The sequence below is a fragment of the Lactuca sativa genome, chromosome 8, assembly GCF_002870075.4.
Source record: "Lactuca sativa cultivar Salinas chromosome 8, Lsat_Salinas_v11, whole genome shotgun sequence".
Taxonomy (NCBI): Eukaryota; Viridiplantae; Streptophyta; class Magnoliopsida; order Asterales; family Asteraceae; genus Lactuca; species Lactuca sativa.
Window position 1 is genome coordinate 23,372,156 of NC_056630.2, and position 14,802 is coordinate 23,386,957.

At 34.3% G+C, this 14,802-nt stretch overlaps 1 protein-coding gene across 1 annotated transcript; it reads left to right on the forward strand.

The window, feature by feature from the left end:
* Window positions 1-9,004: 9,004 nt before the first annotated feature.
* On the forward strand, window positions 9,005-11,627 carry LOC111898120 (WAT1-related protein At2g39510). Its single transcript, XM_023894048.3, has 7 exons — window positions 9,005-9,247; window positions 9,342-9,404; window positions 9,493-9,609; window positions 10,009-10,255; window positions 10,362-10,523; window positions 10,703-10,854; window positions 11,294-11,627. Exons 1-7 carry the CDS (start codon window positions 9,069-9,071, stop codon window positions 11,523-11,525), a joined length of 1,152 nt encoding a protein of 383 aa, XP_023749816.1. The 5' UTR covers window positions 9,005-9,068; the 3' UTR covers window positions 11,526-11,627.
* The last annotated feature ends 3,175 nt before the right edge of the window (window positions 11,628-14,802 follow it).

The window sequence follows — 14,802 nt, forward strand, 5'->3', positions numbered from 1 at the left end:
TTTTTGTTTTCTTTTAAAAGAATTGATTGAAATGTTTTCCTTTATATTTAATTCATGAGTCGACCCGAACACTTCTTTAGTTAATTAATATACACAAGTGAAAGAAGATGTATTTTTTTTTTCTTTTCTGGATGTGATGTAAAATGAAAGTGGAAGCACAAAATGATAAATATTCCATAAACAAATGAACATTTAACTGATAGATGGGAGAAGCAATGTTTTAAAAACCAGTTTTTAATTGAACCGGTATGGTGACCGGTTCCAGGTTCAACCGGTTTAACCGGTTTGATCGCTGGGTGAACCGATTTTTATATTTTTCATATTTTTTTCTATTTTCCTACACATACGTACATATAGAAATTATGAATTTAATGTTTACAAGTTCAAACATTAAACATACACATAAAAATAAGTTGTAGATGAATCCAAATACATTAAAATAACACATAATCATAAGTTTTAGTGTTTTACATCAATCCATATACGTCAAAAAGAAAATAAAATATAATACCGAAACGAAATATAGTTTTTGATGAATACAAACACATCAAAAGAATTTATAACATTTACCATATGTTTTTTATTATAGAAAACTAAATAGATTTGAAAAAAACAAAATCTTCAAAGTTTATTATGTAAATGGTTAATTTTCATGTGTTTTTATTTGGTTTAACCGGTTCAACCGGTTTTTTTGACCGGTTCAACCGGTTTTTTCTAAAAACCGGCCGGTTCAATCCGGTTCAAAAATCAATGTAAAACCGGTGATAGTTGAACCGCTCTCTCTCTCCCGGTTCCCGGTCCAACCGGTTCGACCGGCTGGTTCAAACCAGTTTTTAAAACATTACGGAGAAGACGCTATAAAACTATATATCAAACATACTTTAGAAGTTATGGGTAAATTAGGCGTTCACTTAAAATAAAATTCATTTACACTACAATGTTTTAACCTCAAAGAGTATCATGTTATGGGTAAATTAGACATTTAGTTAGCCACATGGATCGGGGAGATGCATGTTAGCAAGGAGCCGCACCGTGAACATAGTCGAGATGCACAAAACTTGAATTTATAATCGGATGCGACCAGTTTTAATACCGGATCGTTACGGTCAACAAAAGTCAAAACCGGATTGAGTCCAAACTGGATAATTTTTTGAGCAAAAATATCTAAACGTATAGGAACTAATTAGGATAGGTTTGAAATTGGTTTTGGTAAAACCGGTTTGAAAGAAAAGACAATGTTTTCATCACTTTTATGTATTTTTGCCAAACTTGATTTCGTAGTCGGAATTTAATGAAATTTTTATGGCTGATCAGAAGTGGATAAATAAGCAAACCTCGTAACATTGTCACGATGGAATATGTTTTTTTTGACCATTCATAACTATTTAAAGTTTCAAACCTTTCTACTATTGATTTTTAGAAAATTGTTTATCATGTGTCCGAGACAATACATGTAGGGTGAAAACCAAATTAAAGAAGTACTAGATTTAATTGGTTTCGACCTTCCATATCCTAAACCGTCAGATTAGTTTCAAACAAACCGGTTTCAAACTCAAATCGGTTCGATGTCAAAAACAGTTTAATTTCAAAACCGGTTTTTATTCACCTCTAAAAAGGAGCATGACTGCAACTAGATGTGGAGTCAGAAAGTGTATTTGGCGTAATTAACCTCTTGGGTTTAGTCTCTTTATATATTACAAGAATTACAACTGATAATCCTATTCTAAAGGATGTGATAAATACAACTTATACAAAGCCTATCTATAATTTAAACTACTGCCCTATTTACTTTTATCTTTACATTCCCCCTCAATCTTAACCGTAATTAGGTTCAGATTGTATCGTAACTTCTCCAACATACTTCTAGTCATAGGCTTTGTGAGACCATCTGCAACTTGATCATTTGATGATATAAACCGAACATCTAATGCTCCCATTGCTACCTTTTCTCTAACAAAATGAAAATCGACTTCTATATGTTTTGTTCGTGCATGAAAGATTGGATTAGCTGTTAAATAAGTGGCTCCCAGATTATCACACCAAAGTATTGGAGCTCGAGTTTGTTTGACACCTAACTCCTTTAGTATTGCCTGAATCTAAGTTCCTTCTGCTGTACCATTTGCTAAGGCTTTATATGCTGCTTCAGTACTTGACCTAGAGATTGTTGGTTGTTTACGTGAGCTCCATGAAACCAAGTTAGGACCTAGAAATACTGCAAATCCTCCTGTAGATCGTCTAGAGTTCAGACATCCTGCCCAATCCGCATTTGTAAACACACTCAATAATGTGGAGGACGATTTTCGAATACGCAACCCTGTAGTAATTGTACCTTTAATATACCTCAATATTCTCTTCACAGCCTCAAGATGAATATCAGTAGGTCTAGCCAGAAACTGACAGACTTTGTTGACAGAAAAAGAAATACCTGTCCTGGTTAGCGTGAGATATTGCAAACCTCCAACCATGCTTCTATACTTGAATGTATCCTCCTCATTCAGAGGTTTTCCATCATCGCTAGATAGTTTATTATTGACCATCATCGGGGTGGTGACGGCTTTGAAATTCACCATATTAGTACGATGCAACAAATCAGTCGCATATTTGTGTTGAAGTAAGGTAATTCCCCCTGAATTATGAAGCACCTCAACACCTAAGAAATAGCTAAGCCTCCCTAGATCTTTGATAGGGAAAGATGAGCTCAACGCCTGAATGAGTTTGTCCACCACCCGTTGAGACGATCCCACAATAACTATATCGTCGACGTACACCAACATAAATACAGTGACCTGATTGCAATGTAGAATAAACAATGAGGTATCAGCTTTAGAGGATCGAAAACCAAGTCGATGAAGTTGGTCTCTTAACCTAGAAAACCATGCCCTAGGTGATTGTTTGAGGCCATAGAGTGCCTTGCGTAATTTGCACACATACTGAGGATGAGTGGAGTCTTTAAAACCAGGTGGTTGGTGCATGTATACTTCTTCGTCTAGAAAACCATGAAGAAATGCGTTGTTAACATCAATTTGGCGAAGATGCCAGCCACAAGAGACTGCAAGAGAGAGAACTAAATGAATAATGGTAGGCTTTACTACAGGACTGAAGGTATCTTGATAATCGATACCATATTATTGTGTGAAACCACGAGCAACTAACCGCGCTTTATGCTTATCAGTAGTGCCATCTGAGTTTTGTTTTAATTTAAAAATCCATTTACACCCAACAATATTAATACCAGTGGGTCTAGGAACGAGAACCCATGTCTGATTTGTCTTGAGTGCTTTAAATTCTACTTCCATGGCAGCTCTCCAAGCAGGATCAGTCATAGCAGCTCGATAAGAAGTAGGGGTGATAACAGAAAAAGCTCTTTTAGAAAGATCATAGCGAATAGTGCCATCCGTGAACTGTTTAGGGAAAGTTTTTCCCAGATGAGCACGCGTGGTCATACCTGGTGGAGAAGCTTCTGGAGTGGACTGTACAGGTGGCGACAGCTCAACAAGTGGAGGTGACATGGACGTTGAGGTGGCTGGTGGCATAGGCTCCTGAGGTTCAGTTGCTGGTGCAGTGACTGATGACAAGGTTGTTGTATCTGACACAGCAGCAGGGCTTGTGGTTGCTGATGTGGATTCCTCTGTGGGTACCTGCAGAGGTGATACTGGAACAAGGATTGGTGCAGAAGTGGAAGCTTGCTGTGTAGCAGTGGGTGGTACAACTGTATCTGCATCACAATTGTTAGCTAACAAAATAGATAAGTCATATCTGTTCATGTGATCATTAGTAACTGCCAGTTCAGACTGGGGAAACAGAACTGGTTCTGAGCCAGAAGGGACAGAAGGTAGAGTATGTATAGGAGCGTATGGAAATCAATTTTCATCAAACACGACATCTCTTGAAATATAAATGCGACTTGTGGACCTATCTAAACATTTATAGCCCTTATGAAGAGAGTTATACCCCCAGAAAAACACACAATGTGGAATGAAAACTGAGTTTGTGAGTATTATATTTCCGTAAACTAGGCCAACAAGCACAACCAAAAACTCTAAGAAATGAATAATCGGGGTTGATTCTTAACAAGCGTGTAAGTGGTGCAATATTGTTAAGAATTTTGGTAGGCATACGATTAATCAAATAGCACACAATCAAGAAGGCTTCATCCCAATAACGAAGGGGAAGAGATGACTGAGCTAATAGAGCCAAACCAGTTTCAATTATATGGCGATGTTTTCGTTTTGGTATTCCATTTTGTGGGGACGTATGAGGACATGAGACACGATGTGTGATTCCCACTTTTTGAAAATATCGGTGTAGTTTTTGATATTCACCCCCCAGTCTGACTGAACACTACGGATTTTGGTGTTTAAAAATCATTCAACATGATTTTGGAAGGTATAAAACACTTGTTCAACATCAGATTTATTTTTGATAAGGTAAATCCAAGTGTATCGACTGTAATCATCTAGAAAGCCAACATAATATTTAAAACCCCCACTAGACACTTGAGCGGGTCCCCAAACATCAGTATGAATAAGTTCAAGAGGACAAGTAGAGACACGAATAGAAGTATTATAAGGTAATTGATGACTCTTTGCACATTGACAAGCATCACATACTGATGACTTATTACTAGACAAACAGCCTAACTTATTTGAATTTAAAATAGTCTTGACAACTGCTGAAGTGGGGTGACTAAATCTTCGATGCTATTGAGATGAAGAAACTTTGACACTTGATAAACCATGACGCTGCGGAAGACTTTTAGAACGACTGATAGGTATAGGGTAGAGACCACCTTTGCTCCTACCTAGTAGAAGAACCTTCTTCGTGGCTATGTCCTTGACACGGAAAATATTAGGATAAAGTTCAATAAACACATGGTTATCAGACATAAGTCTCTGAGCAGATAAAAGATTTTTCTTAATGTGTGGGACATATAAGACATTTTTTAAATGGAGAGGTCTAGTTAAACCGGGAATTACTGAATGACCAACATGAGAAATAGACAAACGTGCTCCATTAGCGACTTGAACTTGATCTTTGCCATGGTAATGTTCTTGGACAGTGAGGCGATCAAGCTCATTAGTAAGATGATCAGTTGCTCCTCAATCAACAAACCAGTTTGGGTCTGAATTATATCCAACTGATGTCACACTATTGGCCCCACGGTAGTCTTCTGCTTGGTAAGTATGGTTGAAACGGTTCCTGCAAGTTAGGGTTGTGTGACCAGGTATGCCACATACTTGACCGCGGGGTCCTCCATTGTTTCGACTGCGCCCACGACCTCGTCCACGGTAACCACCTCCTCTGTGGTTTCCTCTCTGATTGAAATTGTTGTACCCACTTTTATTGTTGTAATTGCGACGAGGTGCACTGTTTTTATTGTTATTTTCTTGACGTGTGATGTTATTAGCGGACGATGAGAACTCCACAGTGCTTCCCATGGCGGTGGCTTGAGCCTCATGTGCTATTAGATAAGAGTAAAATTCTGGAAGTGTAACCTTCCGTTCGTTGCTGAGAACTGTTATGGCAGTAAACAGATCTACATGTCCTGGTCCCAATCCAGCCAGCATATAACCTATTACTTCCTCACTATTCATCGGTTGTCTAATATTCGCCATTGTATCGGCGAATCCAATCATTTTCTGATAGTATTCAGCAGCACTTAGGTATCCTTTCTTTGTGGTTGAAAGTTGTGTACGAATCTGAATTGAATTTCCACGGTGCTGAGTAGAGAACATGGTGTGGAGCGCTGTCTTCAGCTCTTGAGCAGTGCTGGTGCAGTGAATTAATTGGGGAAGAACTTCCTCTGTCATCGAGGATAGGAGACCACCAATCACAACCTGATCTTGAATGACCCAGGCGTTATGCTCAGGATTTGGGGATTCTTTTGGGGGCTCAACTTCCTTCGCGGTGGTACTCGTCCCTGTAGTTATCACGACTGAAGGAGATGGTGTAGTGCCATCAAGGTGGCCGAAGAGTTGGACTCCCTTTAGAATAGGGACCACTTGCGCTTTCCATAGGAGGAAGTTGGAGCGAGTTAGCTTGCAAGATATGGTCGTAGCGATGGTAGAGGACTTGACTGGGGCTGACATCGTTGGAGAAAGAAGAGAAATACTCTTTGAAGGGGAATCAAAGAGCCGGATAGAAAACTAGGGTTTCGACTTTGGATCTCGCTCTGATACCAAGTCAGAAAGTGTATTTGGCGTAATTAACCTCTTGGGTTTAGTCTCTTTATATATTACAAGAATTACAACTGATAATCCTATTCTAAAGGATCTGATAAATACAACTTATACAAAGCCTATCTATAATTTAAACTACTGCCCTATTTACTTTTATCTTTACATGTGGGTCGTAGGACTCCACACAATGTCGGTCATTATTGGAACCCTAACCTATTTCTTGGCAAAGCTCCAAAAAATACCACCCTCACCCACTTTGAGCTATGGAGTCTCATTTAGAGAACTTGAACCCATGTATTTGGATTTAGAACAAAGTATCATAACCAACTTGCCTAAAACCTACGGTGAACGCAAAACATTGGAATAGTGGTGGCACACGCGACACTCATATTTCGATGGCATTGCACCAAGAAAATAATAAAATAAAATAATAATAATAATAATAATAATAATTAAAAAAAAAAAAAAAAAAAAAAAAAAAAAAGACCACACTACTGGGCTGAAGCGTATTAGTGGCCCGGGACCCCCGGGCTCTAATAGGTCTGCCAGTGCCTAAAACAAAGTTTTATTTTGTAGTGGTTATGTTTAATCGGATACTTATCCTTTGGGAAGTTTAATCAACATTTTACAAAATTTGGAGGTTTTATTTTGCAACATGGACATAATTTAGGGAGTGTAGTTAGATTTCCTTTTCAATAGCTTTGCACGACCATAATAAATCACATACGCAAGCATGTAGATAAGTAGACATAGTAGTAAACATTTTTTAAACAATGACGTCGAAAAAGAGAAAAAGGAGGAATGGACAGGACATTCAATAACGAAGACAATGTCGTTTATCCAAAAAGAAAATAATGATTGGGATTTTGTAACAATAATGATATTGGTTTTGTCTCCAAATGTATATCGGAGTAATTTGATCTGAGTTGTAGATATACAATAATTATTTATCATTTTATTACAGAAAAAGAAGAAAAAATCAAGTTATTTATCTCGAGCTAATTGAAATGAACATAATATATTGTCTGATACATAATTTATGTATTTTTTTCACCTCTTTATTGTTAAAACAAGCATATAGTGACGTCATGATTTTAAGTTAATTCGGATATTATTTTATAAGGCTTAGGGTATTAAAACGACAAAACCCAAGCTATATTAATGTAGCTTGAAAGAGAAGGTGAACCAATTCTAATGAACAAAGACTCCTAAAACTTGGAAGAGTAGGAAAAGGAAGTCTTTTTGCACCATCTTAGCTTGAATTATGCAAAAATATCCAAATTTCAGGGCTAAAATCTAAGACCCTTTCAAATACATATACTTTTATGTTTCCTATAGATACTTAGAGTATACATAAATACATAATGTATAATTTAATACGATTATTGAATAAGATTGAATACTTAAATAATATTCAATAGATTAAGTTCAATCATTATAGCATGTTAAGATTCAACAAATATGAAGTTCAGTGGTTATTAAAAAACTCTTTAATGCAAAACATAACATTTCCGTTATAAAATGATTAATAAATAAATGATTTTTTTAAAGTATGTTTCATTGAATTTAGTAAAATAAAATATTTAAATATATTATAGAAAAAAAATGAGAAAATAGTATGAAAAAAAAAATGATGACATAGAGTTTATTAAACTTTGTAGAATTCAAGTACCCTTGTATATACACCAATGTTTATTGGGTTTACTAACAAAAGTCCTTGTATCCCTTTGTATATAGGTCATATTTGGTAAAAATATGCTAGTTTATTATAATTCGGTGTTTGGTAAAACCATAAAAATAACTGATTATAACGTATAAACTAAATTATAAGTTGATTTTTATAAGTTATTTGGAAGTAGTTTTTAAGAAATTTACGGAGATTTCTCAAAAATATTTCAAACGTGTCTTTAGTTATATCTAATTAGGGGTGTGCGTTTGGATGGATCGGTTCAATCCGATCCAATTAAATGAATATTAGTCATCTTTATAAAAGAAACCAAAACAAATTATTTAGTTGTGGTTTAAAATTTATAAACAACTACTAAAAAGTATATATTATCGTTTAATATTTTATAGATAAAAACTTTGAAAAGAAAATACATATTAAAGTTTTTTATTAGGCGAAACTTTTTGAATCTGTTTGAAAAAATAAATTAATAAATAATTATAGATATATATTAAAAATAAATAAATAATAAAGTGTTATTCATTTTTTTGGACTATTCAGTTCTTATTTTATAAACCAAAATCAATCCGAAATCCAAAATAAGAATTTGGTTTTGTTAAAGAGCAATCCAAAAATCTGAATATTCGAACCAAATTGTCTAATTTTATAATTCGATTTTATCCAAATAGTGAACGCCTATATATGTAATGTTAGTTTTTAGTTATATACATCTAAATGTGTATCTATGTCATTTTACATTTACAAAGTAAATAATTATCAACTACTTTTACCATATTAATTCATAAACTAGCTTATCAACTCACTAACATGACCTAATAAAGAGATTATTTATGTGACTTAAATATATTTTTTTATTAAAAAAAGGAAGGAAGAGTAAGGTTGCAAATATAACTTGAGAAGATAAAACCAAGGTGATATCATCCATCTTTATGAAAAGATCAGTTTGATTGATTACCCCTTTACTGTTTGCATAAGTGCTCTAGCTTTTGAGAAAAATAAAGTAATCAAATGGGTTTCCATCCTTGATTCCATTAATGAGAGTGGAGTCCTGAAATTTGTGCAAAAGAAGTGGATTACTTCTCTTTCTTATGACATGCAAATCATAAGGCCAATTGCAATGCTATATATAAACCACACTTCCCTCTACTTCATCTCACCAACAAACACAAACAAACACACAGTTTAAAATTATCAAAAACAACATGATGCTACAAGATCTAAAGCCATATTTAGCTGTCATATTTTTGCAATTTGGGAATGCGGGTTTGGTTATAATCGCCAAAGCTGCTCTTAATCATGGAATGAATCATTACACTTTTGCAGTTTATCGAAACCTTGTTGCCACCCTTGTTATCGCTCCTTTTGCTCTCTACTTCGAAAGGTCCTTTCTCTCTTTCTCTATCTCTATCTTTCTAACTTTCTTTCTCTATGTATCTATATACACACATATGTATCTGATACTGTGGTAATTGCAGGAAAGGGAGGCCAAAACTGACGTTTTCAATCTTCATCAAGATAATGTTGCTAGGCCTCTTAGAGTACGTTTCTGATTCTTTTTAACCATAATCATCTATTTAAATTATGTTTCATTTCTAAGAGTTTTCATGTTTTTGTTTTTTCTTATAGGCCCGTTATCGATCAGAACTTATACTATGCAGGGATGCAATATACAACTGCAACTTTTGCAATAGCCATGTGCAATATAATCCCCGCCATGACATTTATCATGGCTTGGATATGCAGGTAATGTTTTTATTTGTCTACGCATATTATGTTGTTAATTTGGAAAATGGTCTCAAAGATTCCAACAACCTTTCTAATAAAAAAATAATAGAGAAATATTACATGGAAAGCTCCAAAACAACATAACTAATCTTAAAGAAAAACAAAGTAAACAATAATCTCTCCGATCGTGTTACAACACACTTTTCTACATGCTAAATCAAATTACGAACTAAAGAATGAAAACGTAAAGCATATCTGATTAGGACATCATGAGTGTATGACACCAAAGCCTTGAACTCATTCATAGTCATAAAACTCATTCGACTTGTTCTCTTAATTAATGTTCCACAACTACTTTTATTTTCGCCAAATGTGGACACATGCATACATTGTATAGTTACATGTTGTATTTCTCAGGCTTGAGAAGGTGAATATCAAGAAAGTACATAGCATGGGGAAGATAGTCGGGACATTAGTGACAGTGGGAGGAGCGATGATAATGACGGTGGTTGTGGGACCCACAATTGGTCTGCCATGGAGCAAAGGCTCAACCACCGCACACAACCAGCAATCAACCGCCCCTGTAAGTGCCGGAGACAATATCAAAGGATCCATGATGATCATCGCAGGTTGTTTGTCATGGAGCTGCTTTTACATTGTCCAGGTATAATTTTTATTTTTATTTTTATTTTTTTAATTATTATTAAAGAATCTACAATATTTTTAATTATAACAAAGTAGATTATTGCTAATTAATTGTTGTTTTCCAGGCACTTACGTTGAAGTCATACCCTGCAGAACTCTCTCTCACGGCTCTAATTTGTGCAGCGGGGACATTGCAAGGGAGTATTGTGACTATAATTGCTGAAAGGGGGAATAATGCGGCATGGAGATTACAATGGGATGCTGGACTTGTGACTATAGTTTATGGTGTAAGAAAATTGAGAGGAATATATATATATATATATATATATATATATATATATATATATATATATATATATATATATATATATATATATATATATATATATATATATATATTTTAAAATAAATGTTAGAAAAAAAAAATAATTAATTTCTGAATATTTATATTTATGTTTAAATGCAGGGAGTGATCTGTTCAGGATTGGGTTACTATCTTTCGGGAATTGTAATGAAGGAAAAAGGGCCGGTTTTCGTTACTGCTTTTAACCCTTTAAGCATGGTCATCGTCGCTATTTTGGGATCTATTGTTTTATCTGAACAGATGAATTTAGGAAGGTATAATATAATAATTATATGGTTATAAAAGTCGTCACCTTATATAGGAGTGATTCATCTCTAACATATTATACTATTTTTACATTAAAAATAATATTCCAAGTACATATTTTTTCCAAACTTATAACAATACTCTTAATTTCATTAGTATTTTATAAATTTGTCTTATGTTTATTGTTACACTAGCTTTATAATTATATTATTAAAGAGTTATATCTAATAAATTATTTGTTATTGTGTTTCTAATTGTTAAATGGTATTTAAATTTATAAATAAATTCAAAAAATGTTTTGCAATATAAATGATTAATTAATATCTAAAATAACATGAATTATTACATTTTAAGTATAATTATATAGATAGATTAGCTAAAAATATATAACTAAATTGTATGCATATATAAATGGGACTAACGATCATGTGAATGTTGATTATGTAGGGTTCTTGGAGCAGTAGTGATCGTTGTTGGGCTATACTTGGTGATATGGGGCAAGAGCAAGGATGAAAGTCAGTCAAATTCCAAATTTGACCCTGATGAGATTCCACCTGTTAATCAACAAATACCCATGACGATTAGTATCAAAAAATTGGGAAATGAAGATCATGATCATAGTCTGTCGATTGCAATGCCACCAACTAATGAAACATTTAATAAAATTAATGGAAAATAGAATGATTAATTAACAGTTTAATTGTTGATGAGGGAAAAATATGGCACATGTTGCTTGTAGTACTAATTGTTCTATTGAATATATTGCAAACTTTAGTCTCTAGTGGCTATCACATCTACATTTGCTAACATGGTTCGATGTGTCTACTTTTTTGGTTAAGGTGCTTGTCTACGTATGTCGTAGAATAAATTATGTATATATAATGAATCAAAGGATATATTATTCCGTATCTGCTGATACTTGATACTTTATACTTTATACATATAAAGAGTATGCAAGCAATGAATAAAGAAAAAACATCAGCTAGTAATAAAAACAAAACTATTTTACTCGATGGAATTGGGTAATGGTGAAATTGGAGACTCTTTTGGAGTGGGTCATATTGGTTGTTTTTCTACTTTATGAATATAATTTGAGCCCATGACCCTTTTTTTCTCTTTCCTTCTCTTTATTTGTTTTTCTACTTTATGAAAAAAAAATACTTTGACACCAACATATAATGGTAGTTCAAGGTTGTTTAATTTGGATTACTTTGACGAAATATAATGGTTTCGGCTGCAAATTAACCAAAAATACCACAGTGTTTATATCATTCGCCAGTGCCAAAATACATGATTCAAACTTGTATGTGTCTAATTTAAATAATATAATATAAATAATTTTCTAGTTTTTTATCGGGTTGGATTGTCAGTAATATCATATAAATAAAAATATGATATTCACTCTAGCTCCAAACACCAAAGATAAACATAATTAACTATACTAAGGAATGTCATTTGACGAATTCTCCGTATTTTAAAAAGACAAAAATGCAAGAATGGTCCATATGGTATGTTAAAATTCTGGGCAAAAAAAGTTTTGACTAACAACAGTGGTCTAAAAGTTTCATTTTCTTACGAGATTGGTCTACTTTGGTTTGATTTTTTTTTCCTAAAATGACAATTTTGTCATTTGTATTTTTTTATCCAATTTTTTATTACATAAATCAAAAAAAGAAAAGAAAAAAGAAATTACTCTCTCTCTCTCTCTCTCTCTCAAGTTATTCATCTTAGACACATCTTCTTGCCTATGTTCTTCTTCATTAAGAACACTCAAGAACATATTCTACTACCACCACCGTTCGACCACCGTCCTCCACTACCACCATTCACCACTTTCATCTCCACCAAAATCAGATCAGATGAACACACATACACAAAATCAGATCAGATGAACACACATGGAATATGATGAACACACACAAGTCAACAAAAGCATCCATTGATTTTTCAATAAATTCAACACAAGCACACACAAACACATAAACTCAAACAAGACCAACGATTTGGTGAAGATGAAGGAGAATCATAACGTCACCACCACCACGACTTGGAAAACGAGTTTGCAGAGACAAAGGACAATGTGGAAACCCTTCGTCGGATTTTAGATCTATCTCGCCACCATCTTCCTCGACAAACCCTAGTCGCTGCCACCTTCGTTTCTCTTCCTCTCCATTGATTTTTGACCACCATCTTCACGTCACCTTCTTAGGCGGATAGATCTAAACTGAGAATGACGATGAGGGTGAATGTGACAACCCGAAAGATTTGGATCAAGCAAGGTCAAAATTGTAACCTTGCGCAAGTGAATTCACAATGTAACCTTGTTATAACAAAACTTTGAAATACAAAAGGGCATTGTTTATATAAGTGTATATATGAGTATGTGCATACTTTAAAAAGCATGTTGTTAGTAAACACTTAAAGGGAAAGTAAAGCCAAATGCTTGCAACATAAATCATGGAATTAAAACATTAATGTATAATCTTTGGCCTAAGTACCCCACCCTTAAGATTTCGGTTTCTTTAACTCAAGGCCGAAAACACCATCTTAGTACCCCACTAAGGCCGAAAACAGTAGTTAGGGAGGATTCAAAACCGAAAACACAAGCTAAAAAGGGGCGAGAACCAAAATCACAAGCCTAGGACACACCTAGGCCGAAATCACTTGGGATTTCGGCCATATTAAGGGAATTCCAAAGAGATTTCAGTTTAAGACACTACTAGAAAAACAGCCTTTTACGACGCTCATTGCGCGTCGTAAAACGCTCAGACGACGCGCAAATGCGCGTCAAGGAAGGCCATGTCATAACGAGAGACGACGCGCTTTTGCGCGTCCTCTATAGACGACGCACATTTATGACACGCAGTGCGTATCATTAAAGTCGTTGTCAAGAAAGGTCATGTCATAAATGAAGATGACACACATTTTTGCGTATCGTAATTAAATTTTTTTTTTTAATTATTTATATATTTACTAATTTTCAAATTAAATTTGCATTTCATGTCTAATAGAAAATAAAATACCATATACAAAAAATATAATACATTGCATAAAAGTTAATGTCATACAAATAATCATTCCAATAGTAGACAAATGGATAAATCTCAAAGGGTTCAGAAATATGTTTGTCTTCTAATAGAACTTATACACAAGAAAGTACTGAATTTGCTATTGAACTTATACACAAGAAGAAGGTGTTTGAAGTCAGAAAAGGTCTCAACAACTGAATTGGCCCCGGAAGCTTGTGGTTTGACTGCAACTGAGATAAGGATACCATGTTTACTCTTTTTACTAAACAAACTTGACAATAAGATAATATAAAAATGAATTATTATTATGATTAAGCCATAGATGCACTCAAGCTATAGATACCAATGGTGATGGTCTTTCATCAGCTGCACGTGGAAACCCACTAACCATAAATAACTTCAACAGTTAACAAGTAAATGTATTGACCTACATAAACAATGTCAACAGTTAACAAGTAAATGTATGTTTCATAAATGGAGAAGGTTGGAAGGTTGAAAGGTTGAGGTTGCCCTGAACAAGCTCTGTAAGCCCTTTTAATGCTCTGCTATCACTAAAGAAGTATCATCCTATATAGGGAACCATAGCCAGATATTTATGAACCCAAAGAACATAGAGAGTTTATGTATTTGAATTTGGATAAAAGATTGAAGCACAAACACAAACAAACATTATCCAATCCATGGGGTATTTTGGAAAATAGTATGTACATTCTTGACAAATCATCAACCAGCAAGTGAAGTGTAGAATGGAAAGAAACAAATGTTCACAGCCAGTAACAAAAAGAAACAAGATTTAGCAGGTAGGTACCTGATTACCCCTCATGATGTCAGGATGAAGGCTGGGGGTGGTTGTTCCTATTGGCTGGTAGTGGTATCCTTATGAGGATGAATCTGAATGATCGAAGATTTTTCCATCAATGCTTTCAA

Excerpts from the sequence above, each read along its gene's own strand:
- LOC111898120 (XM_023894048.3), top strand. The coding sequence starts at position 9,069 with ATGATGCTACAAGATCTAAAGCCATATTTAGCTGTCATATTTTTGCAA. Across the intron at positions 9,248-9,341 it reads TTTGCTCTCTACTTCGAAAG|GAAAGGGAGGCCAAAACTGA; the intron begins GTCCTTTCTCTC and ends TGGTAATTGCAG. Across the intron at positions 10,524-10,702 it reads TTGTGACTATAGTTTATGGT|GGAGTGATCTGTTCAGGATT; the intron begins GTAAGAAAATTG and ends GTTTAAATGCAG.